The following is a 27,122-nucleotide window of genomic DNA, read 5'->3' as shown; positions in this document are numbered from 1 at the left end:
CACTATAAGGCTTCAAGTGTAGTACAGCTCTCCCATAATAGAGAATTCTCAATTCCTCCCTCCCATCCCTTGTGAAATTTCTGTCATTCATTTCACTTATAATATGCTCTATTCACCAAACATATTGTTACTACTCTTGCTTTAAACAGATAATTTTTAGATCAATTAATAAGAAAAATAAAAGATATATATGTGTGTGTGTGTGTGTGTATATATATATATATATATATATATATATATATATATATATAATTTCACCTTCATTTATTCCTTCTCTGACACTTTCTTCATGTAGATCCAAGTTTCTGACCTACATCATTTTCCTTATCTGAAAAACTTCTTTGAACATTTTTTGAAAGGCAGGACTACTGATAATGAACTCCCCCAGTTATTGTATATCTGATAAAGTCTCTGTTTCTTCTTTATCTTTAAAGGATAATTTCATTAGATATAGAATTAGCTTTTTTTCTCTTTTAACATTCTGAAGATTTCACTCCATTTTCTTGCTTGTGTGGTTTCTGATGAGTAGTCTGATCAAGCTCTTATCCTCGATTCTCTGTAAGGTGTTTTGTTTGTTTTTTTGTCCTCTGGCTTCCTTTAATAATTTCTCCTTGGCTTAGTTTTCTGCAGTTCAAATATGATATGCCTGGGTATGAGTTTTTTGATATTTCTCCTGCTCGGTATTTTCTGAGCTTCCTGAATTTAGGGGTTGGTGTGTGTCATTACATTTGGAAAATTCTCAGCCATTATTAATTCAGACGTTCCTTATATCCTATTCTCCCCTTCTCCTGCCAGTATTTTAGTTATATTTGTTATGTCTAGTTATGTTACTCACCACAGTTCTGGGATGTTCTTTTTGGTTTTTTGTTTGCTTTTTAGTTCTCTTTCTCTTTGCATTTCAGAGAGGGAAGTTTCGGCTGACCTTCAAGTGTCCTGATTCTTTCCTCAGAATCAGCAAGTCTACTGATAAGCCCATCGAAGGCATTGTTCCTGTCTGTTAGTGTTTTTGATTTCTAGCATTTCCTTTGATTCTTTCTTAGAGTTTCCACCTCCCTGCTTATATTATCCATCTGTTCTTGCCTGTTTTCAACTTTTTCCATCATAGCCCTTAATATATTATTAACGGTTACTTAAATTCCTTGTTAGTTAGCTACGTCTGTGTGACATCTTAATCTGCTTTGCATGCATGATTTGTCTCCGCAGACTGTGTTCCTTTTTCTTTTTTTGCCTTTTGGCATGCTTTGTAACTTTTTGTTGAGAGCCAGGCATGTTGTATCAGGTAAGAGAAACTGCGGTATATTTGCCTTTAGTGTGAGGATTTACGTTAATCTGACTGGGAGGTTGGCTGTGTTTAATGTTTGTTGTAGCCACAGGCACAAGAAGCTTCACATTCTTCTAGTGTCCTTGTCTTTTTCCCCTGTCTTGACTTTGGGCTTCCCTAAGTATTCCTCTTCAGAGAGTCTGTATCTGCGGCTCTTTAACCGCGATCAGCTGTTCTTCTGGAGCGATGCTGGTGTTGTGGTAGGGTGCCGGGGAGAAGGGAGTGTTCATTCTACCATTTGGTAAAGTCTCAGTCTTTCCGTGGGCCTGTGTCTCAGGGCTGTAACTTGCACAAGTGTTTCTAACCTTTGTCCCCGAGTATTGTTTTCCTCCTCACCCACATCCCTTATTTCCTTCCCTGGCTAAAGCATCCCCCATTTGTTTCCTTGAAGCCTTGTCTCCTGTTCATGCTGGGTTTTTTGTTATTATTATTATTTTTCAAATAGACAAGACAGGAAGGCTGCAAAGGACTGCAGAGGGCAGCCTTCTCCTCCTCCAGCTGGAATAAGTTTTCAGCGTTTTCTTCTAACAAAGTCTTTTCCCCTTTGTTAGGGAAAACACTGGGAGGTATAACAGTGGCTCTTCTTCCCCTCTTCCTGCCGGGTTCACGTGGGCAACCTTCTTGGATCCTTACCATGAGAACTTGGTGGGGTTACTGGAAGAAAGCCCAGGAAAGTGTGGAAGCCCCTTTATGATTACAACCCCAGGAGTTTCCAACTCTCTGCCCTCAGCTTCCAGTAGTTTGTCCAAATTACTAGTCAAATAAGTGGTTCTATATTTCTGGCACCCACTGATTTCTGCTTTAAATGTAGTAACTCTCTGTTTTTCCTGTGTCTCCAGATATTGGGTTAGTGGTTTGCCCTGAAAGCTCAGTTCTCTGATAAGTGAAGAAAAGTCATTGATTTTCAGCTTGTCCAGCTGTTTATTGTGAAGACAGGAGGCATGACTTCTCCTAAGCTCTTTACGTGTCTGAGCTGAAACTAGAGTTCTCTTCAGCTCTGAGATTTGAAAGAAAAGCTTAAAGATTTTTTGATTAACTTAAAGAAATTACAAAAATACTCGTAAGTAAGGGAAGAGCTTTCCTTTGAAATAAGAATCATTTTACAGAAATTAAGAAAATGGATTGTTGAGAAAAATAGCTGAGGTTCTTTTTTTCCCCTCGAGGACCTGTCTATCTTGTTTGTTCTTTTGTTGTCTTTCAACAGAGTTTAAAAAAGAAAAGGCTATAGAAATCACAGAAGATAGCCTGCCCTTTATAGGGAAGGAATGGTGTGAGGAGAGGAATTAGTAGAGCAGGGCTCGGGGACGCAGCTTGGTCTAAAGCTAGCCAAGCTGCAGGCACTTGGCTCCAGGTACATGTTGGTGGAATTTACTCCACTTTCCCTGTGTCTCAGGAAAGGCTTTGAGGCTCTTGCTCACTGTAAAATTCTTGCTTCTGTATTTATTTACCCTGTCTGGTCCCTTGTTTTTGCCAACAGTGTTCTCCTAGGAAATCTCAAAAGATGTTTTGTTGCTTCAGGGTCAGAAGCTCAGGATAGGAAGCTGCTCTGCTGAGATGTGCAGGTTGGCAACGGACAGACAGCCCTTGGGGACTCGGAAAGGAAAGGACGTGAATGAGGAGGGAGCAGTGCCAGGGCTGCCACCTGAAGCTGGCAGGAGCCTCACGTGGTTTTGTAGCCCTTGTCCCAGAGCTCTAGGTTTAGCATCCAGAATGGAAAAACAGGAAGCTGTCTTCTGAAGAAGCATAGGTGTTTGTATTACTTCCAGTCAGAGCCAAGAACTTATTAATTTCAAAATTAAGGCATTTAAGAGTTTCCTTTAGGAAACTCTTAAAAGCACTAGTTTAGAAGGTAGCATGTATAACAATTAAGTTATGAGACCAGGGATAATTGAAAGAAAAATTATTTACATGTTATCAGAAAAACATAAGAACAACCCACATATGTCATGGATTAGTTCTTGTGCTATTGAAACTGCCTGTCAGATTTTGGATTCTTTGCTTTGAGAATATTGTGTTTGCATTGGTGCACATTCACAGAACAAAATACTAAGAAAAAAAGATGAAAAAAAGAGCGCAAACTGTACATTCTACAATGAGTAACATAACAATACCAGAATCTGAAATTGTTAGCCATCATTTACTTGAATCAGGATATTAAATTAACAGGGGTGAAAGAAGCCCAGTCTGTCAGAAGAGAGTTTAATTTCAGAACAACTTGAAGGAAATGCAGTGAATTTCAAATAAATACAATCATACTTTTAGAGAAATGAAGTTAGTTGATATTAAAGCTATGTGTTTTATAGTCTTAAGAATAATTTTTATTTCACATATTTTTGAATTAAAATATTGTTACTTAAGTGGTACCAGTAATGAATCAGCTTTCCTTGAACTGAAATGTTTTTTAAAGATTATTTAAAAATATGACAAAGCGTGGTACACTATGTTTAAATCAGTTCGTTAACCCATTCTCTGTAATCATGTAGAGAATACAGATGGTAACATAGAAAGGAGATCTAGTTAATTTGCTAGCTTTAATTTTTTTCAAAGGAAGCACTCTTGTAAATGCCACAGTGGCCTGGTAAGTCCCTGGCTCTACCTTCTTGAGGTTGAGGCGAATGCAGTATTGGGGAGAATTGTGTAATCTTCAGGTGTGTCATGAAGAGGGTTACCAGGATGAGAAGATGCTAAGTATTCTGTGGGGGGAAGGGGTGAGCATGTGCTGATGCGGAGATGTGAAGCAGCCCCTGGCGTCTGGGGGGAGCTGCTAGTATAAGGAGGGCTGGGTTGGGGCTGTGGTTTGAGGTGACATTAGCACATGTAGGTGTGGCTCTTGTAGATTGCAGAGACACACAATCCTAAATGACCAGAGTCTGAGTAGTGGAATACATAGTACCATATACACTGTCATTCTCCTCCTTCTACCTTTTAAGAGGACTGATTAACTGAATTTTACAGCCATCTAGATCCTGATCTTTTCTGCCAAAAGCAATCTTCATTAATCTTTCATAATCTCCTTCCATTAACTGAAGAAAGTTTCACCCATGTTTACCCAAGAGTCAAAGCAAAGTTACCTGGAACCTTCCTCTCTAAATACCGCTCCCCCTGCCCTCACCAAATTCCTTATATTCTGAAGACTGTAAGAACTGTGTTAAGTAATATTACAGAACTGGTTGTGTGTTTGTAAGGAATAAGCAGGAATATTTATGAATGGTTAAAAAGTATAGTGTTCAGGTTTATGATTCCCTTCCCCTAGAAATCTCAAGCTTTGGAGATTAAGCACTTGAGGTCTAGGAATTTTAAAAAAATCAACAGAGGCAGTTGCTGTGCTTCTTGCCCCTCTCACTGTGAAAGTCTTCCCCCAGAAGTGCAGGAACCATGAGGCATTCTGTTCTGAAGACCCTCTTTCACGGTGTGTAAAGGGAAAATAGGGAGAGACGTGAATCGCTCAGAGGAAATTGGTATCTGCCTTTCACTGCTGTCATCTTTTTTCTCAACTAGTATCATGTGATTGATAATACATTTTAACATAATTTGTCTACTTTGGCAGAAATATAAAAGCCCATTCTACAGAGACAGTTACATTTGATAACAAAAATCACTTGCAAATCAGGAAAATAAAGCTGAGGAAATGATTGTTAGCAAGGTATATCTTTCCTGTGAGTGTAATTTTAAATCTCAAAATGTTTGAGGAAAGTATTCAAGTGAATGTCATTAAATGGCAATTGTAATGTTTTAGGAAACAGCAAGGAGAAACTGAAGACCTTAAGACTGATTGGATCGTATAATACCTGACTTTTGAAATTCTGGGGTTAATAATTAGCTATAGTATTTATATACATATTCACTTCTATTTTTAAAAATAAATGTATCATGATATATAATTGATGAATCTGATTTCAGTTAAATAAATTTGAATCTGATTAGTAATATTGAATCAGTTTCCTCTCTAAAAATTGTTTTTATTTTTTAAAAATATCTTTATTGGAGTATAATTACTGTACATTGGTGTATTAGTTTCTGCTGTATAACAAAGTGAATCAGCTATATGTATACATATCTCCCCATATCCCCTCCCTCTCACCCTCCCTATCCCACCCCTCTAGGTGGTCACAAAGCTGATCTTCCTGTGCTATGTGGCTGCTTCCCACTGGCTATCTATTTTACATTTGCTAGTGTATATATGTCCATGCCACTGTCTCACTTCGTCCCAGCGTACCCTTCCCCCTCCCCGTGTCCTCAAGTCCATTCTCTATGTCTGTGTCTTTATTCCTGTCCCGCCCCTAGGTTCTTCAGAACCTTTTTTTTTTTTTTTTTAGATTCCATATATAAGTGTTAGCGTACCGTATTTGTTTTTCTCTTTCTGACTTACTTCACTCTGTATGACAGACTCTAGGTCCATCCACCTCACTACAAATAACTCAATTTTGTTTTTTTTATGGCTGAGTAATATTCCATTGTATATATGTGCCACATCTTCTTTATCCATTCATCTGTCGATGGACACTTAGGTTGCTTCCATGTCCTGGCTATTGTAAATAGAGCTGCAATGAACATTGTGGTACATGACTCTTTTTGAATTATGGTTTTCTCAGGGTATATGCCCAGTAGTGGGATTGCTGGGTCATATGGTAGTTCTATTTTTAGTTTTTTGAGGAACCTCCATACTGTTCTCCATAGTGGCTGTATCAATTTACATTCCCACCAACAGTGCATGAGGGTTCCCTTTTCTCCACACCCTCTCCAGCATTTATTGTTTGTAGACTTTTTGATGATGGCCATTCTGACTGGTGTGAAGTGATACCTCATTGTAGTTTTGATTTGCATTTCTCTAGTGATTAGTGATGTTGAGCATTCTTTCATGTGTTTGTTGGCCATCTGTATGTCTTCTTTGGAGAAATGTCTATTTAAGTCTTCTGCCCATTTTTGGATTGGGTGTTTGTTTTTCTGATATTGATCTGCATGAGCTGCTTGTATATTTTGGAGATTAATCCTTTGTCAGTTGCTTCGTTTGCAAATATTTTCTCCCATTCTGAGGGTTGTCTTTTCGTGTTGTTTATGGTTTCCTTTGCTGTGCAAAAACTTTTAAGTTTCATCAGGTCCCATGTGTTTATTTTTGTTTTTATTTCCATTTCTCTAGGAGGTGGGTCAAAAAGAATCTTGCTGTGATTTATGTCATAGAGTGTTCTCCCTGTTTTTTCCTCTAAGAATTTTATAGTGTCTAGCCTTACATTTAGGTCTTTAATCCATAAAAATTGTTTGTATAATTGTGAATATACCTGTATTATATTCTTAAATCAAGTTATAACTTTTATCAGTGTTGCTTCATTTGACTATGCGTTATTTTTTTTTTTTTTTACCTTTGGCCTACGTGTAGAGGAACTACATAAAAATATTTCTAAATAAGGTTTCTTCTAAAGATGTTTTAACTTATTTCTGCTTTCTCCCAAATCTCATCAGATAAAAATATAGTCTACAGTCAGATATTCCATGCATTTATATTTAGACTTCTTTACTTAGATCTAGCCTATAGAAATTAGGGTTTTATCCCGGCATGTCCACATTTTTTTTTTTTTTTTTAGTGATAAGAGAACACAAATCTTCAGAGATCAGGCATTTTTGTAATAGTAATGGAAGGGAAAAGTGTATTTGCCAATGCCCTTTATGACCTGTTTTCGTCTATTAATGAATAAAAGATTATATGAATCTACTGTTCCAACTATAATAATATGACTATTGTTCTTAGTTTTTCATGGTTGTTAATGAAAATATTCTGTCAAAATTAAAATGAAATATACATGGTGAATATATTTTATACATTGAAAAATGCTTATTGAATACCTTCTAAAAATATCAGTTACTGGGTGAAGCAATGAAAATACAAAAATGACAAGATTTTATTCTTTCCCTCAAGGTGTTTGCATGTGGTCAGGAGACAGGTATGTAAGTAAAATGTGATGAATGGTATAATTAATCAGTGTGTCTCTGAGGGTGTGTATAGGGCATAACGTAAGCACGTGGATGACAGTCTCTTAATTTGATACTGGATAGTTTGCGTGGATTTCTTTAATGCTCCACCCTGGCTCCACATTAGAATGACCTGAGGAGCTTTAAAAACCACTGGCTACCTGGGCCCCACGTCAGACTAAGTGAAACAGTCTGTGGATGTGGGGCCTAAGTGTCTATTTTTTAAAAGCTTCCTACGTGATGCTGAGGCTTAAGGACCCCTGGCCTGACAGTTCATCTGAGGTCTTCATGCCATGGTCATATCTAAGTATAGAGGAGGCTGGCTCTGTGCCCAGAAGAAAAAATGATTTGGAAGTCTGGAGACTCAATCCTCTGTTGGAACTTTAACGAAGGTTCTAACAAGGACAATTCCTGAATTTTGGAAGATGCGTAGAAGTTCAGCGGACTGGAGGAAAACAACACTTACAAAGGCACGAGGAGAATGAAATGGCTTGGAATCTACGGGAGATTCATTGTGTGTTTTGGTGGAGTAGCAGATGAGGCTACAGAGTTAGGAAAGGACTTGAATGTTAAGGGCCTCACATGCTAGCTGGAAGAGCTTGGAACTCTCACGAGAGAGGGAACACTGTTGGTCTGTGAGACAAGGAATGACAGGAACAAGTTGGGGTTCTGGAAAGATCTCTCTCTGTGGTCTAAAGAATGGATTGCATGTGGCCCATCCCCTGCCTCAGCCCACCTGTGGGCATGGCCCAGCATTATTAAAAAAGAAGTGGAACAGGACCTGCATGTTAATGTTTTGAGTAGTCATGAGGCTCTGCTCCTTGCCCTACTGTGGTCCTGTTTTCCTGTGTTGCCTGTGAAGTTCCTAGACTACTGGATTTCACCTGGGTGTCTCTTCACATCCTCTTGGATCCGTGCCCTGTACTGTGCTTCGGAATTCCTCTGTGCTCCCACGCTTGGGAGCTTTGGCCTGAGTCAGAACACTAGACCACCTACTTGCCTTAAAAGGGACATGATGAAAGCCCAGGAATTCAAGCAGAAAAAGGGATCAGCTGGAGTCTGTAGTTTAAGACATAGCATTCTCTAGAACTATGAGTAACATCCACCCATTCCTCTCACTCACGTTTTATAGAAAAGATAGTATCCTTTGATGGCTATCTCCCATTTACATTTACAGCATTTATCTAATGCAGCATTTCTGTTAATTGTGGTCTGATGGGGCATCTCTGCTGAGGGTGTTCTTTCAATATAGCACCTACTCTGGTCAGCCACTGATCAAGGCTCTCCATATATTGTGGTCCCTCTTCTCATGGAGCAGTATTTTGGGGCAGGGGCATATGTGGCAGGGGGCGGGGGGAATCAAAAGGTCTGTTGTATACCTGATGAAATAAGAATGTTAGATGTCCATGTGATGGCAGGTGGTAGCTGAATATACAAGTCTGAAATTCCAGTGAGAGGTCAGAGTTGGAGATAAAGATTTGGAAATCATATTGATAAAGTTAGTATTTTAATTTAAGTCATGAGACATAATGAAATGATACTGGGAGAGTCTGGGGCTCAAGAAGAAAAAGGGCCCATGACAGAGAGGCCTGGGAATGCCAGGATTTAGAAGCTGCACAAAGGCAAAAGAGCCAGCGAGGAGGGAGGAAACCAGAAAGTGTGGTGTCAGGAAAGCCATGGGAAGACATTGCAAGGAGAGAGTTTACCTGTGCCACACAACAACGAAGTGACCCTTGAATCTGTTAAGTGGAAGCAACTGTTGGCTTTGGCAAGGGAGGACTTTATGGAGTGGTTGGGAGTGAACCTGATTGGAGTGGGTTAAGAGAAGAACCAAGAAAGTAAGAAAGTGGTGTTAATAGGAAAACTTCAGGGAATCAGCTAATATGAAGAATATTATATAGTCAAGAAATTCCTTCTATTTAGTATATCGAATCATTTTATTTAAAAAAAAATTATTGAGCCCTTACCTTACTATGTGTCAGGCTCACAGTATCAGACTTGGTTCTTAATTGTTTATTGCTTTTGGACTTTTAGAAATGTATGGCCCACAAATCCCAATTTCTTCTGGTAGGTGGTCAGAACAACTTTTTACAAAGCACTTTTTTAAAAAAGCAATTTGAAAGGGCTGAATAAAAAGGACTGTATGCTTACGAAGCGTATCCTGTGAATTTGACACTTTAAGATGATTATTGGGGTCATAATATCCTGAACCCTATTTGTTTAAGACCAGAAAAAAGTATTTCTTTTTTCCATTTTCCCTAATTACCTTAGATAGAGCAGGTCCAATTGATCATTGTCTTAGTAAGATTTTACTTGTGTAATGGGTGGCAGTGATGATTCTAGTTATTTGTTACAAACTGGTAGAAAGGCCTCTCTTGTTAAATGTTTTTAAATGATGTCATTTCCTGTTTGCAAAGTGTTTTCCCTTATTTGTTACAAACTGGTAGAAAGGCCTCTCTTGTTAAATGTTTTTAAATGATGTCATTTCCTGTTTGCAAAGTGTTTTCCTGATTCTTATGTGAAGGTCTCCAGGTGAACGAGGCTGACATCTTGTTTTACGAAGCCTCATCAGAAGTTTGTGCACTCGCTATGTACATGGTATGGTACCAAGAGGAATAGCATCTGAAAAATATAGATAGGTTTGCTGCCCTGGTTTGTTTGAAAAATCAGATGCTATTAGGATTGTTGCACTGAAAAATACTGCAGTGATAAAGACACAGATTCACTATGCTTATTTTGAGTTTCCCTGTCTTTCAGCCTTCTCACGTAGGTCGGCTCTTCTTTCCACTCTACATCCATGGCAAACTGCTGAATCTGAAACTTCTCAAACTCAACAGGTTCAAAGTGCTATTTTTTCTCATCTCAAACCTGCTTCTATTTATGTATGTTCAGCTTTCTGACTCATCACCAGGAGCCATTCGTGTTTATTGCCTTCCCAGTCCAAACAGTAATCTGGTACTGCTACTTTCTCCATTATATTGCAGTGTCTGCCCTTGTCTTCCACAACCATCCGCGTAGCTGGAAACTTCAGTACCTCTCATATGGAGCATGAGAGTAGCCTCTCACCTGCTTCCTCCCTTCTAATCCTACATGTTTTTATTGCCAGATTAATATTATTGAAGCACCATCCTGTTCTCATCATGACCCAACTTTGAACAGGGAAAAAAAAATATGGCTCCTCTGTCAACAGAATGAAGTTCATAGCCCTTGGCTAGGCTTTCAACACCTGTGGCATTCAGCTTGGCCCCCACCTGCCTTTCTATGTTCTTTCCCATATTCTTCCCCATGTGACGATTCTTTACACACCCCTCTGTGCCAGGTGAGCCGAAGCACTCCCTGTTCCTCATCTACACCCTGTATTTTCTTGAATTTTAATTTTGTCTCACTTTATTCTCTTCACTTGAAATCCCCCTTCTCTATTCTTAAAGAATCAAGAGAAATTCCTCCTCCACAAAGCCTGCTCTGCTCCGCTCCTGCCTTCACTCATTTTTCTTAAATATTGTGGGAGAGGGGGAAATCCCTGAGGAATGTATAATTCCCTAGCATACCCAAAAGCTTGTGATATTCTACTTTGTAGTATAGATAGTCATACATGCCTCTCTTATTGCATTGTAACAACTTGAACATAGGATAAATATTTAAATCCTTTTACCGTAAATTGTCCAGTAATATTTAACGTGTTTCCTGTTGTGGGCACTCATGGCAAGTGACTGACAGGATGAAAACTGAGGGTGAGGTGTCGTGAAGGAGTGGGAGGTGTGATTACGTTGAACCCTGGGGTCAAACTATAGGATTCAGACCCTGGCCCTGCCGAGTATGAACTGTGTGACCTTGACCCTGGAAAAATGTTTAAACCTGTCTGTGCTTTAGATTTTTCATTACTAACCTGGGATGATGGTAAGAACTCTTCCATATGGTTGCTCTGAGGTTTAAATGTAATAATGTTTACGAACACTTAGAACGGTTCATGACATACAGTGCTGTATAAGTTTACCTCTTACTAGTCCTGATGAGGCTAAAGTTCTAATCTGCTCTGACAGAGTCCTCTAAAGTCGCTGATAGTGTCTGTGTTATTTTACTTAGTGCTAAAATCTCTCCGTTTCATCGTTATTAATGTGAATGTATATTCAATTATTTTATTGAGGGAAGTATAGTTAGTAAATAATTGCTTGAAAATGTTAGCTCATGACTTCTGTCTAGAAGATAAAATGTTAATACCAAATGGAATCCTAAGGAAAATTTCATGATGTGCAAAAATTTGCAAAGTTATGCCTACCACTTTAGGCAATATGTATGCATAGTCTCCAAGCTATCGAAGTCCCCTGGTTTTTATATTTGAGGTTAAAGTTCTTACGTTCTTACTTTTGAACATTTTGATCCATTACTTAATACAGTTTAGTTCAGTTCACATAGGCTAATTTTTTTTTAAATTAATTAATTAATTTATTTTTGGCTGTGTTGGTTCTTCGTTTCTGCACGAGGGCTTCCTCCAGTTGTGGCGAGCGGGGGCCACTCTTCATCGCGGTGCGCGGGCCTCTCACTGTCGCGGCCTCTCTTGCTGCGGAGCACAGGCTCCAGACGCGCAGGCTCAGTAGTTGTGGCTCACGGGCCTAGTTGCTCCGCGGCATGTGGGATCCTCCCAGACCAGGGCTCGAACCCGTGTTCCCTGCATCGGCAGGCAGACTCTCAACCACTGCGCCACCAGGGAAGCCCCCACATAGGCTAATTTTATATCTCATTAACTCGTTCATCTTTTTCCTACTTTTAAGTAGTATTCAACGGGAAGTGTGGTTTGGGAAATGCAATTTTAAGACTCTCAGAACTGTTCTCCGAGAAGCTGCGGCAGAACTGCTCTTTCCGAGCCAGGTTTCTTATGCACAGTTTAGCAAGTAGACGTGAGAGTGATCTTTACACGCTCTGCCTTTAGCAGCCAAGCGCTCCCTGACTCAGACGTAATGGCATCCAAGCAATGCGTCGCCCTTGAGAATACGGGAATCACTTCACTCCCTTGTGCTCTTTGTGTTGACGAAATTGCAAAAAGAGTTTTAGTTACCTTGGAGTTGCTGGCTAATTGTCAATGATCAGATAGCGGGGAGGAAGGACTTTTTTGTTTCTGTTTTTGAGGGAGGTTGCCTCATGGAAGATGGGTCAGTCTGGAGGGATGTTAGGGTCCAAAAACCTTTCAAATACAGGTGGAATTATTCCTTGCATTTACATTAAAACTGGGACTGGTTATGGGAATCCCACCATTGGAGATGGATTGGTTTAGGCCTCTTGTTAGGGTGGTAGGGTGAGCTAACAAGGGTCATATGTTGCGGTGTGAGGTAGGGGTCATAAATATCTGAGAAGTTGAATAATGAGAAGACTACTATGAAAGATATGTCATCAGATAGTACCTGCTTTGTTACCCAATAGATAGGCAGGTAGTCTTCTCAGAAGATTTGGAGATTGATCTGGACAATGAAGGTAGGTAAGAAGAGCATCCCAGGCAGGAGAAACACAAACAAGATATATGATGGGGGAAATGTAATATGTTTTGTATATAATGAGCAAACTAATTTGTATAAATAATGAAAGTATCCAAGAGGTTAAAAAGTGAGATTGGTACGAAATAGGGTGGACCTGAAAACTAAGCTGAGATGTTTGGGTATCATTCTTTCTCATTCATATCCACTTATTTTCATTCACTTCCACCCATCCTTCCATCCCCCTGCCCTTTACTCCTCCTCCTTTTCTAAGATGTTAGCCTGATCAAGGGTAGTGAGAATCATGTGTAGAAACAGGGCAGCCATGAAGAAGAGTGGATTGTAAAAAAGGACACTTCAGTCTTAGCTGAGGCCATTGTTGGATGCCTGAAAGGAAAGACCTTGCCTTCAACTGGAGATAGAGAACTGGGACTCAGGAGAGAGGCCAGAGCTATGTGCTGAGTTATGATATTGTATGTTATGACATCATATACAACAGCAGACATTGTCTAGAACAGCCAAGGACCAACTGTGTGTGCTTATGGGCTGAGAGAATGAAGGGGATCAGCACAGAAAACAGAGCAGGAACAATCAGTAGGGTAGAGTTGCACTCTATCTTCACGATAAATAATTTGATTCAAGTGATGGTAGAAAATTAACAAATTTATTGATGAAGTAAATGAATTTGCTAATAATACAGCTTTTGATCAGGGTTTTTAGGCTATGTTGCAAAATCCATTCATATTTGGCACTGTCAAGGCGAACACTGGGCTATGAGAAAATTATAATGTTGGGTGGAGTGTTCTTTTGGAATTGGGGTTAGGTTTGTGCAAATTCCTTCTCATGATGTATTATCTCTAGATCACCAGATTTATAGATGATATAAACAGAATAACCAGCAAATGAATTAGTCTCAGGGAAAACACTATTTATGTAACAGTGCAAATCCTAGTCTACTTGTATATTTCATACTAAAAGATAAAGGTGAATGTTATAAGAAAGTAACAGAATATAATTTGTTTGAAAAGAGATAATTGGACTGGGGACTCAGAAAAGAACTAATTTTTTTTCAGTGGAAGAAGGGCACAATTGACTAGGGTTAGCGCAAACAAAGGCATCATTATGGGAAAACACAGCTATTAATTCCCATTTTTAGTGATTGATAATATTAATGTGAAGACAATTATCCTGGTTCTAGAAAATAGATTAATCATAGAGGGCAATGATGCTAAACAGTGCTATGAAAAGTGCTTTTTAGAAGACTTTTTTTTTTCTTGAAGATATGAGCAAATTTAATGAATTTGAGTATTTGATGTTTGTAGTTTTTAAAGCATTAGAAGAATGATATCAGATGCTATAAAATGAAGCTGTTGGGTAAAACTTGGTAAGGTTGTTCTTATGCTGTTTACAATTTTCTTACCTGTAGGATAGTTGGCCATCAGTGAAGTCTTTGGGTCTTCCCAAGGACTTCTGCAAAGGGAGATTTCTGAGACCTTCTCTTCTCAGAACTGTTTCCACAGAACTTGAGAGGACTGGGGCCCAGAGAGCCCAGGGTTTGAGATTTGCAAGTCAAGACTAATAGATGCGGCATCAGATCAGTATTTTCTCTATTTCTCAAAGTCCATTTTTTAATATTTCCATTTTAGCAAATTCATCCTGATATTATCAACCAGGAAAAACATCTCTTCCATCACTGACTTCCCACACTCCTTGATCAGTAGCTTTCTGGTGGCAATTCTGTTCTAAATACTGTTTTTACTGTTTTCTGTATGAAATGTGAACTCCTGGAAGGCCACTACTTCTGCAGCTACCAAAGAGCTTTCAGTAGTGCTTGCTGTACAGTAGGTGTAGAAAAAACATAGAGTTAGTAAAGTAATTGTGGGCCATTCAGTCAACATTGTTCAGAGCCTATGTCTTAGTGTCCTTTTATGAAGAATTTAACAAATCTTCGAAAGGGTAAGGTTGATGATATGTAGGCCTGAGGTGGCCATTTGCCATTGCTTATGTTTGAAAAGCCAGACAGCCTCTTCTAGAAGAAATGAATAGAGACTTCTATAAAGAAGATTCTCCTAGAGCCATGGTTCTTTACCTGTTTTGAGTTAACCACCCCTTTGGGTAAGCTATGAAATTCAAACAATTCCTCAAGGAGAAAAGTGCATCTCTCTCCAAATTTTGCTCCCAACTTGAATGGTTCAGACTCCTGAAAGTCCAGGTTAAGAACTTCATAGCCAAGAGAATTCTGAATTTGGAAACAGCAATCCCTGTGTAATGAACAGGAGGAAAATAAAAGTACTGAATATTTGTCAAGACATTGAAATATTTTGATAATTAAAGTGATAAAATGTTCTGTATAATAGATACTCAAGGCATTGCAGAGAATAAAGATACGTTTGGGCATCTGTTATGGTCAGGGTTGAATGACCCTCTTTAAAAGACCTGGAAAATATTCTGGGCCAGGAAAGGATATCTGTGAGGTATAAGTAATCTATTGTCATATAAAGTGTTGTAATCAGGAATTTAAACTAAAAGAAAATGAAATTAAAAGATGTCCTTGTGGAGTGAGGACTTGTCTCTGGCCTCTACCACCAACTCCACTGTCCCCAAATTATCCCCATTGTCTTTATCTCACAGCCCAAATCAGGCACTAGAAATGGATACATCACCAACATTTTAGCCTGATGTCCCACATCTATTAAACCATCCATTTGGGCTTTTTTCTACTTTTTTTTTTTTTTTTTTTGAGGGGAAGGAGGAGAGGAGGTAGTGTGCAAAACCAAGTTTTCAGAAAAGAAAAAATTGTTTTCACCATAATGATGTATACAACTGTATTGGCAAAGTGAAATGCACTTCAAGTGGCTAGAGATACACTACACCACGCAAAAAAAGAGTCTTGGCCAAGGACTCAGAGTACCTGGATTTGGTCTGCCTTCAACTATGTGATTCTGGGTTTCACTGCATAACTCTAATTGGATTGGTTGTGGGCTGTGAAAGAAAGAGAGAGGTCAAAGATGAGACCTAGGCTTTGGGCTTGAACAAATGGTAAATAGGTGTGCCATTTATATGACATGGCATTACTCACGGAAGGAGTGATTGAGGTGGGGAGATGGAAATCAAAATTGCATTTGGTGCATGTTAAATGCAGTGTGCCTTGTCTTCATGCAGGTTGAAATGGTAGGTAGGCAGTTGAAAATAACAGACTGGCCCTCTGGTGAGAGGTTGGAGCTATAAATACATACTTGGGCGTTATCAGTGAATAGATGCTGTTTATGGCCATGGGCTTCGAGGAAAGCACCTAGGCAGTGAATGTGTAGTTTAAGGAGGTCTGTGGCCCCAATCCAGTGTTTATAAATGTTAATCTCTCGTGCATGGGAGCACATCTCCAATTTAATAATGGAAATTAAAAGAAAATCTATTTGCCTTATTAAATTTATTTTTAAACATTCTGAAAATGAGGTACATTGTATAAAACTAACCAGCTGGGGATTGGGTGGAGGAAGTGGGTGTGGTGATAAAAGGGCAACATATGGTGTTAAAACTGTTCAGTGTCTTGACTGTGGTGACTGAATGAACCTAGACAGATAATAAATTGTGTAGAAATCCATACAAATGAGTGTGCATAAAACTAAGGAAATTGGAATAAGATGGATGACTGTATCAATCAGTATTCTGGTTGTACATGATGGTCTAGTTTTGTAAGATGTTACCATTGAGGGAAACTGGGCAGTGTACAATGGATATCTCTCAATTATTTCTTACAACTGCATGTGAAACTGCAATTATCTCAATTGAGAAGTCAACCTTTAAGAAAGCGTTCATAATCCTAAAGATGCTACCAGAAAACTACTAGAGCTAATCAATGAATTTGGTAAAGTAGCAGGATACAAAATTAATGCACAGAAATCTCTTGCATTCCTATACACTAATGATGAAAAATCTGAAAGTGAAATTAAGAAAACACTCCCATTTCCCATTGCAACAAAAAGAATAAAATATCTAGGAATAAACCTAACTAAGGAGACAAAAGACCTGTATGCAGAAAACTATAAGACACTGATGAAAGAAATTAAAGATGATACAAACAGATGGAGAGATATGCCATGTTCTTGGATTGGAATAATCAACATTGTGAAAATGACTATACTACCCAAAGCAATCTACAGATTCAATGCAATCCCTATCAAACTACCACTGGCATTTTTCACAGAACTAGAACAAAAAATTTCACAATTTGTATGGAAACACAAAAGACCCCGAATAGCCAAAGCAGTCTTGAGAAAGAAAAACAGAGCTGGAGGAATCAGGCTCCCTGACTTCAGACTATACTACAAAGCTACAGTCATTAAGACAATATGGTACTGGCACAAAAACAGAAATACAGATCAATGGAACAGGATAGAAAGCCCAGAGATAAACCCACGCACATATGGTCACCTTATCTTTGATAAAGGAGGCAAGAATATACAGTGGAGAAAAGACAGCCTCTTCAATAAGTGGTGCTGGGAAAACTGGACAGCTACATGTAAAAGAATGAAATTAGAACACTCCCTAACACCATACACAAAAATAAACTCAGAATGGATTAAAGACCTAAACGTAAGGCCAGACACTATCAAACTCTTAGAGGAAAACATAGGCAGAACACTCTATGACATAAATCACAGCAAGATCCTTTTTGACCCACCTCCTACAGAAATGGAAATAAAAACAAAAATAAACACATGGGACCTGATGAAACTTAAAAGCTTTTGCACAGCAAAGGAAACCATAAACAAGACAAAAAGACAACCCTCAGAATGGGGGAAAATATTTGCAAATGAAGCAACTGACAAAGGATTAATCTCTAAAATTTACAAGCAGCTCATACAGCTCAATATCAGAAAAACAAACAACACAATCCAAAAATGGGCAGAAGACCTAAATAGACATTTCTCCAGAGAAGATATACAGATTGCCAACAAACACATGACAGAATGCTGAACATCATTAATCATTAGAGAAATGCAAATCAAAACTACAATGAGATATCATCTCACAGCAGTGAGAATGGCCATCATCAAAAAATCTACAAACAGTAAATGCTGGAGAGGGTGTGGACAAAAGGGAACCCTCTTGCACTGTTGGTGGGAATGTAAATTGATACAGCCACTATGGAGAACAGTATGGAGGTTCCTTAAAAAACTAAAAATGGAACTACCATATGACCCAGCAATCCCACTACTGGGCATATACCCTGAGAAAACCATAATTCAAAAAGAGTCATGTACCAAAATGTTCATTGCAGCTCTATTTACAATAGCCAGGACATGGAAGCAACCTAAGTGTCCATCAACAGATGAATGGATAAAGAAGATGTGGCACATATATACAATGGACTATTACTCAGCCATAAAAAGAAACGAAATTGAGTTATTTGTAGTGAGGTAGATGGACCTAGAATCTGTCATACAAAGTGAAGTAAGTCAGAAAGAGAAAAACAAATACTGTATCCTAACACATATATATGGACTCTAAAAAAAAAAAAAAAAAGGTTATGAAGAACCTAGGGGCAAGACGGAATAAAGACACAGACCTACTAGAGAATGGACTTGAGGACACGGGGTGGGGGAAGGGTAAGCTGGGATAAAGTGGGAGAGTGGCATGGACATATATACACTACCAAATGTAAAATAGATAGCTAGTGGGAAGCAGCCGCATAGCACAGGGAGATCAGCTCGGTGCTTTGTGACCACCTAGAGGGGTGGGATAGGGAGGGTGGGAGGGAGTGAGACCCAAGAGGGAGGAGATATGGGGCTGTATGTATATGTATAGCTGATTCACTTTGTTATAAAGCAGAAACTAACACACCATTGTAAAGCAATTATACTCCAGTAAAGATGTTAAAAAAAAAAAAGCATTCATAAAAATTATATAAACTTTCAACTGTGTTTGAGTTTGGTAATACTCAAAAGAAAACAAAACATATGGCACATGGAATGGTAAACTAAAATTCTTACTTATAGTTAACCAGCTGATTTACCTCCTTGAATTCTGTCTAGCATTACATAAAACAAAGACAACCAAGAAATGTTTTATTGTTTGTCTTTATTATATTAACTTTTCCTCTTTTTTTTGTAAACATGTTTGGAAGTATGCTTTTCTAGTTTCACAAAAATGACACTGTAGTCATCAGTAACATTCCAGTCTCTGATTGCTATTAACAGACAGTTTAGTACAGTAATGCTCTGCTTTTCTTTGTCTGTATTTTTTCAAATGCAGTTAAGGCATTAATATTTTTTAAAAGTAGTAGAAAACTCCGAGAAAGAAAACACTTGCAGACCGCAGAAGTGACTCAAACAATTCCATTTAAAACTAAATAAGAACTTTTAATATGAAGATACAAATAGTTAAAGATGTTAAATAATATTTTGTGGTGAAATATGAAGGAGAATTTTTAAGGTTTTAAGATGTTAAATGCTATTTCTTGGTGGAACTGTAACTCTTCACTGCAGGTAACCATTTTATTTTTATTTTTGTGGAAAAATATTTATCAACATTTAAGCAAAATGAGAAGATATCCCATATTACGTTTACTGTATTTGAGGTATTGTAGTTAGTGTTCTTACACATCATTTTTGTTTTTAGGACCTTGATTTCAGTTACCTGGAATAGGCATTTATCACCTATTTTTTTTCTTAATAATTTTGTTAGTTTTTAATATAAGTCATTTTGACTTCAGACGCAGTGAAGAGAGACTTGTTTCTGTTTGATTTTGAATATGAATCAATTAAAATGTAATTTTTTTTGAGATGACATAGCAGCTCCTTTACAACAAGGATTTAGTTTAAGAAAATCTTGCCTATTTAAAAACTTGTTTTTAAATAAACTTGATGTTTTAAAATAAATTTGGAAACATATTTTTTGGAAAGGTGACCTTAGATCTGTCAAACAAACAGATAGATGGATTGATATAGATGGACAGGTAGACTTCCTTATGTCCCTCTTAACCTGTTTGTGATGGAGACAGACACAGTGACCTTTCCAAAGTCCTGCTTAAAACCTCTTGGTGAAATCCCAGTGCTATAGGAAGCAATTCCAAGCTCCCTAATTCGCCTGTGAAGAGTAGGCTTATAAGGTAGCCCCACCTCTCTCTCCAGCCTCATCTCTCATGAACCTTCCCTTCTCCCCCCTCTCCCCCCATTCCATTCCCCAAACCACTTTCTGCTCTCACCTCCAGACGTTTGGTGACCTCTTACTGGAGCATCTACCTTTCTTCTTGACCCTTCGTATACATTCTGACACCACCATCCTACTGACCTGCTTTGCCCCTACTCATCTTTTTCAGAATTTTTCTTATTAAGGCTATTTTTTTTTTAATGTAACATGATAAATTTGTAGTTCTTCAGCAAATGGACAAGTTAATCTGTATTCTCCTAGGTGTTTAATGTTGTACTCAGTACTAATCCAATTTTTAGATGGACTTTTACTAAAGTATGGTTGTATTGTGTGGTCTAGGCTTCTTAATGAGGGAAGTGGGAGAGGGGAAGGAATTAAAGAGAAACATTGGCCTTGTTCACATCTGTAACCCACCCAGTACAGCCCACACTGTGCCTGGCTCATAGAACTGCCTCGATTTAAGAGGTCTTAATGAACTAATACAGGGAGATAGAAGGACTCATGAGGAAAAGTTAAAAGAAGTTATAGAAAAAGTTAAGGATTATGTCAGTGGAGAAGTTAAAGTAATATTCCATGTAGATGGAAATATCTTTAAAAATGAGTATAGCATGCTAAGCTTTCAATCAAATTTAAAACAAGAGAATGGAATTCTAACGTGGTGCTGGTCTGTGAAAGGATTTCTTGGCAGTATGAGCCTGTTGGTACTAGAATGAGGGGCATATGAAGACTTAAATGGTAGAAAGTTATAGCAATCAATCAAATAGTGCTTTGATAGTTTAGCACGTGTAACAACTTCTTATATAAATGAAGGAAACATTTTTTGAAAGAGCAAGGAAAAAAATGAAGCATTATTCAGTATCTCACTATCCAGAAATGCATTTTGGGAATTTGAAAGAACAAAACAAGAGATTTATCTATTTTGAACTATTTAGGACTGACCTTAATGAAGGCGGAAGGGTGGCCTGAATAAACTTAATGACAGCTTAATGCATCCTCAAGGAAACAAGGACTTCTTGGTTTAGCTTTGTTGTGGACAGTTTGGGCAAAGAATTATTATAATTAGATTTTTTGGTAAGCTGAGCTATTAACCTTAGAGACTTATTGCCTTTTTTGTGAGCAAACCACAATGAAAAGTGCCCAAGAAATTTAATTAGACTATCAATCTAATTAAACAACTTTCTGTGTTCTCAGTAGGTAGTTGAGAGAATTTATGAAGTTTTTTCGGAGTCATTTTGTCTTTGCTTTAATCTGTAGGTCACTGCCGTTAAGTAATCATGTATGTGTGATTTCTGTTTTATTTTTAAGTTGGATAATGCAGATGAACAAGCAGCCCAGATCAGAAGGGAACTTGATGGTCGTTTGCAATTGGCAGAGAAAATGGCAAAGGTAAATTGTTAACTTTGATATACTGTACCGCATTTCTTTCTGTACTTAGATTTCTGTGAGCTGAAAGAGTTTTGTATAGTTAAAGCCAGAATAATTTTACTTTCTCATCTCCATGCATACCTCTTAAGCCCAGGTACCTGAATGCATATTATCTAAAATGGAGCATATTATTTTTTTACATATCCATCCTTATATAAGATGTTTAAATTCAGTGATAACTTTTGTAGATTATTCTTAAAGCAATGCCTGAATTTCTCAAACTGCCAGACTTAGAAGAATTTTAATATTGCACTAAGTATAATATAATCAGAGAGAAAACCATCGTGCCTGCAAAATCATACAGTATATTCCGAAGTATCTAGCACAGTGCTTGGCACACAGTGGTGTCAACTAATATTTGAATGGATGAAAAATATAATTTGAAGTTTCTAGTACAGAGTCTTGTAGGGCATATTGAATACAATATTTTATTTACTTTTATTTATACAATCATTGTGTGAACAGAAATAGATTTCAAACAAAAGCCATGAGTTTCTTTTTAATTCTGAGGCCTCTTTGTCTAAATCATTCTCTAGTAAATTGATGCATTAATTTACTTCAGTGGTAAAAATAAAATTTTAGTCTCTTAAAATAGACTTGAGGTTATAATGCTGTTGATCTGAGAATAAGATTTTGTTCCTTTTGCTAAATGAAAAATTTGAGTATTTGATAGACTCTCCCTCTCCTTTTCTCCCTCCCTCCCTCTGTGTCTGTCTCTGTCTCTGTCTCTCTGAAGAATCCTCTCTATTGGGGATTTTTCTTCATTTTAAAAACTTTAGGCATAACATGTATATAGCAAAGTGCACAGATCTTAAGTTTACAGCTTGATGAACGTGTATACACCCTGTATTAACCACCACCCAAATCAAGACAGTGAACTTTTCCAGCACTTTAAGGAGATATATCCCATACTGCATTTGACTATTGAAGTTATGTGTTTTTCAAAGAAAAATGTATTTATGAATATGTAAGTTTAAAGACTAGTACTGTGTTTATCTAAATGTGTATTAAATTTAAAAGTAGCAAAGTTGTTGAGAAATGGAGATAAATAGAAATACATAGAAAATTGAGAGAAATTGGGTAACAGAGATGACCGTAAGTTGTGAGAACCAAGCCAAGGGCAGAGGGTGAAAAGACAACACACCTTGTTACCACCCTCTCGAGAGGTACTACATCATTCTAGAGGTTCAGATGTGGAATTCGCAGGCTAGGAATCGAGTATTAGCTTGAGGCTTTTGGAAGCTTTAGAGAGAGAAATGCATTCCCCAAAATCCTAACCTGAGTTGGAAGCTGTCTGTGTCTGGAAAGGCACTGCTTTTCTTGAAGCCCTGAGGCTAAGAGAGAATCCAGAGAGATGTGCCCGGCACTGTGGGCAGGACTCTGGACCTGTGATCAGCATTTCTCAGTTGCCTGCTTGTATTTAGATTGTACCTGAGCTGTACACAGTGTCATAAGTTGAACTTCTTCAAGGGCCTGGCTGAATATGTGATAGTTGAGATGAATTTCTAGAGGGTTGCAGAATAGGATGGAAAGCCTTGGGTGTGTTCCCGAGTTCATGTCTGTGGAGGAGAATGTGTGGTGTGTGTGTAACCTCTGGACTGAGTGAGAGGAGCAGGGTCAGTGCTGCACAAACAGCAGCTTCTCTTTGACGGGACCTTGATGATTTCATCAGAAGTGTTGATAAAGTAGAAGAAGCGTGGATACAGGTTTCTGGTAACTGACTGTACTGCTGAACTGAATGAATAAGCATTTTCAGAACTCTAATGGAAAACTGATGAACTCATAAAAGTGCTAACAAAAGATCAAGATGAAAAAAAAATTAATTACATGGGACTGAGTGACTGATGAGGATGATTATAATTTTTGTGACTTTCTGTTTGAATTTAAAAAAGAAAACAAAATCCCACAAGGACTCTCAGAGGCAAAAAATATACAAATCAATTTTCACTGCAAAGTAAAGGAGCTGTTAACAGTGGAGGATTACTGGACTGAATGTCAATATTATGACATAGTATGAGTGTGTTTCGTGTTTGGTAATTGCAATCATTGTTGCTTTTGTTGTGGTCATCCATTTACAATGCTTGGTGTCAGTTTATTTATCTCTTGTAAAAATAAAATACAGTGTGTGTGTGTGTGTGTGTGAAAAAAAAAAAAGAAAAAGCGTGGAGAAGGAAGGAATTGAAGTTGATGGAATTGGAACAACAGCAGCAAAAAACCACCCCAAAATATAATGCCTTTCGGCAAATATATTGACATAGCAGATAGAGCATGTTTAATTGCCGTCTACTTCAGTTTCACCAAATTTAAGCCACCTTCATAAAATATAAGGCTAATTATAACTTACTGACCTTGTTGTCTTAGAGCTCTACAAAAATCCTATGAACCCACAAGGGCAGATGATATAATGAATTTATTTTATAGACAAGGAGACTGAGGTTTAGGGAAGATTACTTTAACAAATCAAAAGACCTCAAACGCTGGTCTTTGGACTCCAGAGCTTAGGTTTGCTCTCTTAGGCCCTGATACCTCTTCAGTCTCATAAATCCAGAAGTGTGGTTTATTTATAGTTTATAGTTTGGCAGTCAACTATTAGTAACACCTGTCATGCTTCACAACACAGTATAATAACGCTGAAACCACAGGGCAGAAGTCTGTTTCAAGGGATGTAAACATTGACTTTAATATTTTAGCCAAGGCATAATTAGGAAGTAGTAGTAGAAAAAAATGTGAGTGGACTGGGCCAGAAAGACCTGTGGGCCAGATCCATGATTGCTATTTCCTCGATGTAGGCAACTTATTTAACCTTTTGGAGCCTGAATTTTTCTATTCATAAATTCAATGAATAAATATTTCTTGAACACCTATTAAGATAACCAGGCCCTATTTTAGGCACTTGGGATACATCCAGACAAATGTAGTTCTCTTAGGATAAAACCAGACAAAAATATTCCTGCCATGCCCTCAGGGAGCTTACATTTTATTTGGGAGAGACTTACAATAAGGAATAAACTTGCTATGTAACTGAATTATGGAAGGTGATCATTTGCTACTTAGAAAATAAAGCAGAGAAGGTGGAATCAGGAATGTGGGAGGGAAGGAGAGTGTTGACAATTTCCAGTCAAGTGGTCAGGGTAGGCCAGTTCTTGGCAATACTATCTTTCTAGTACATCAGGCTCAGAAACTTGGAATCATCTTTGACTCCTTTTTTCCTCATGCCACATTTATCAGGAAATCCATTTCTATCTATCTTCAAAGTATTTCCACGATCTGACAGTTGTCACCACGTTCATCCTACCACTCTGGTCCATGCTTCATCTACTGGAAAGTTAAGAACTCTTACAGTGACTAAATTTGAATAATGGAAATTTTATGGAGCACATTTTTTTCAATGTATATAGTGTGTTAGGGCTGCTAATGGGCTAAGCTGTACAGAGGACTAAATTAGAACGTTGAAACTGTGGCTTATAGGAACATCTCACAGGTAAACTACAGAATAACCCTATTTCTGATGCTCTTCTAATTTAAAAGATCAAATTTAATATGTACATTCGTTGTACAGTTGGTTTTGTTTCCAAGAAAGAGGCAACATAAGCAGGCTAAATAAAATTTATGAAATACTATCGACAAACCTCAGAGCTTTAAGAGAGAGTTGTTGGGGGTTTTTTTACCCAGAGAGAAAAAGAAAATCTAGTGTAGTCTATTTCCTGAAAAGTTTGAAAATGCTGATGAAACAGTCAATTTGGGTGATTCCTGCCAATCTCCTCCTTGAAAAATGATAATGGCTGAAGTGTTTTTAATGAAAGCTAAGTAAGAATAGATTTTTTTTTTCATGTGCTAATGCTAAGTTTTCCATTAAAAAACACCTTAAAAATTTGGAGAAAATAACTGGTACATCCAGACTTTCAAACATGTGATATACTTGCCTTTTGCTTTGCTAAAATATTTCTAAAAGGCAAAACTGTGACTGTTACACGAATATAAAATGAACAAACAATAATGATTGTACTCAGTGTATAATTAATGAGCAAACTAGTTAGATGTTAAAACTAGTCTAAGGGGCATTTGTAAAGTAGGTGTTTTTAGGCAAAGTTAAAATAAGATTCAAGTATTAGATATAAAAGTGGTTAAAAAAAAAAACAGTGGTTAATTTCCAACAGGGATTTAAACTATAACCATTGGATTATCTTAGTCACCAGACACACATTATTTATATCTTTACCAGACAAAATTCTACAAAGTAACGTGTGACTTCCCTTGTAAACAGGATCTTTAATCAATGTAAACAGTAAATTGAACTAGGTACATTTCCCCCACATGATCCTTGGATGGCCTTTGCTCACATATGACGTTGGAGGGACCTATTCCCTCACCTTTTTGCCTTATATCTGAGTTTTGGATGCTTTTTATGACAGCTTTTAAAATTAGTCCACAAATGTAAAAATGTTTTTATGCTTTATTTTATATTTTTCCTTTTTTGCATGTATTGAAAAACTATCCAAAACATTATTCCCTCCATCCCCAAAGGAAACCAAGTTATTATATAAATGAGTACTTATGTGTTTTTTTCTGAGGATGCAAACTTACTGTGTGGGAATGTTGCTTCAAGCTATAGGGGAATATTAAAAGGATACTTAAGAACCTTCCTTGGGAAAGTTAATTATGGATATAGATATTTAATCACTCTGTGATATAAATATGCAATTTTAATATTGATTATATGTAAATTATTTTAAAAGAAATATGTCAAGATTATATTGAGGGAAAAGAAAAACAGGTGGTCCAAGACTCTGGGACTGATTCATAAGGTGGTGCCAGATGTTCCTTTCCAGCCCATGAACAAACTGGTGCAAGTGAGTCAGACCAGGTGCAGGTTGATGAACGCACTGTGGATGTATTCCATTCACCCTGGAGATGGGGATTTCTTAGGTTACAGTTTGAATGATGCCAAAGGAAACAGTAGTAAAGGCATTGATTTTTCTGGAGCCTTAGGCAGGCATTCATTTGAATGATGGCAGCTTTAGGCTGTCATCCCCCAGCCAGTTTTATACAGCTGTCATTACATTACATCGCATTTCCCATCATAAAGCTGTATGCCCTCTACCTTTCAGAGAGAAGACCTAAGTGCCAGGCTGTCAGAGGTTAAAGAAAGAGCCAAGGGTGTGAGGAAACCTCACTTGCTATTTGTGGGAATGTAAATGGGTATAACCTTCTCTAAGGGCAGTTTGGCAATAGCTGATAATATCTATCTAAGTATCAGTATTTGGAATGTCCTTTTAACTGAGTGAAAGAAACAGAAGTCTGATTGCAGAGATCTGAGGACTGAATGGCAACACTCATGTAATTTGGGAAGAAAATTGAATCTCCTAAATTGATATTATTACTTTTTCATGTACAGCTTTTATCATAAATTTACCTTAGTCTTTAAACTTAAGTTTTTCTAAACCTTTACTGAAAAACTGAATTTATGGCAATAAGGGATCTTGATACATTTGTATGACATGAAAGTTAACTAATTTTAGAAGTATGGCCATACTGCTATGTAATAGTAAAGGTTTTCCAATTTGAATGCCTAACACATCTGTGGTATGAAAGAGAGATACTGTTAAAATGTTTGTTTCTTAACAGTCAGAGCAGTATATACTGAACATTCTTCTTATAGACCAGTTATTCCAAGTATTTCAAAGATATCAGTGGCTAATTAAGATTCATCTATACACTAAAACTTTTTACATGTATGTTTTTTAGAGTTGGTTTTTCCCTTAAATAAATACCATCTCAAAAATAAAGTTAATCTG

The 27,122-nt window shown here is 37.6% G+C and overlaps 1 protein-coding gene across 22 annotated transcripts in view; it reads left to right on the top strand.

Moving 5' to 3' along the window:
• The window catches only part of CADPS2 (calcium dependent secretion activator 2), a 544,167-nt gene that overhangs the window by 199,420 nt on the left and 317,625 nt on the right, over nt 1-27,122 (top strand). For all 22 annotated transcript variants that reach the window (XM_082472263.1, XM_082472261.1, XM_082472259.1 and 19 more), the window contains one exon: nt 21,208-21,288. In XM_082472263.1, the coding sequence (XP_082328389.1) occupies nt 21,208-21,288 (81 nt within the window). The remainder of the gene's footprint in view (nt 1-21,207; nt 21,289-27,122) is intronic.

This window comes from Balaenoptera physalus, assembly GCF_965194825.1.
Source record: "Balaenoptera physalus genome assembly, chromosome: 8".
Taxonomy (NCBI): domain Eukaryota; kingdom Metazoa; phylum Chordata; class Mammalia; order Artiodactyla; family Balaenopteridae; genus Balaenoptera; species Balaenoptera physalus.
The sequence above is the reverse complement of the archived record's forward strand: the minus strand, read 5'-3'. Positions and strand labels throughout refer to the sequence as shown.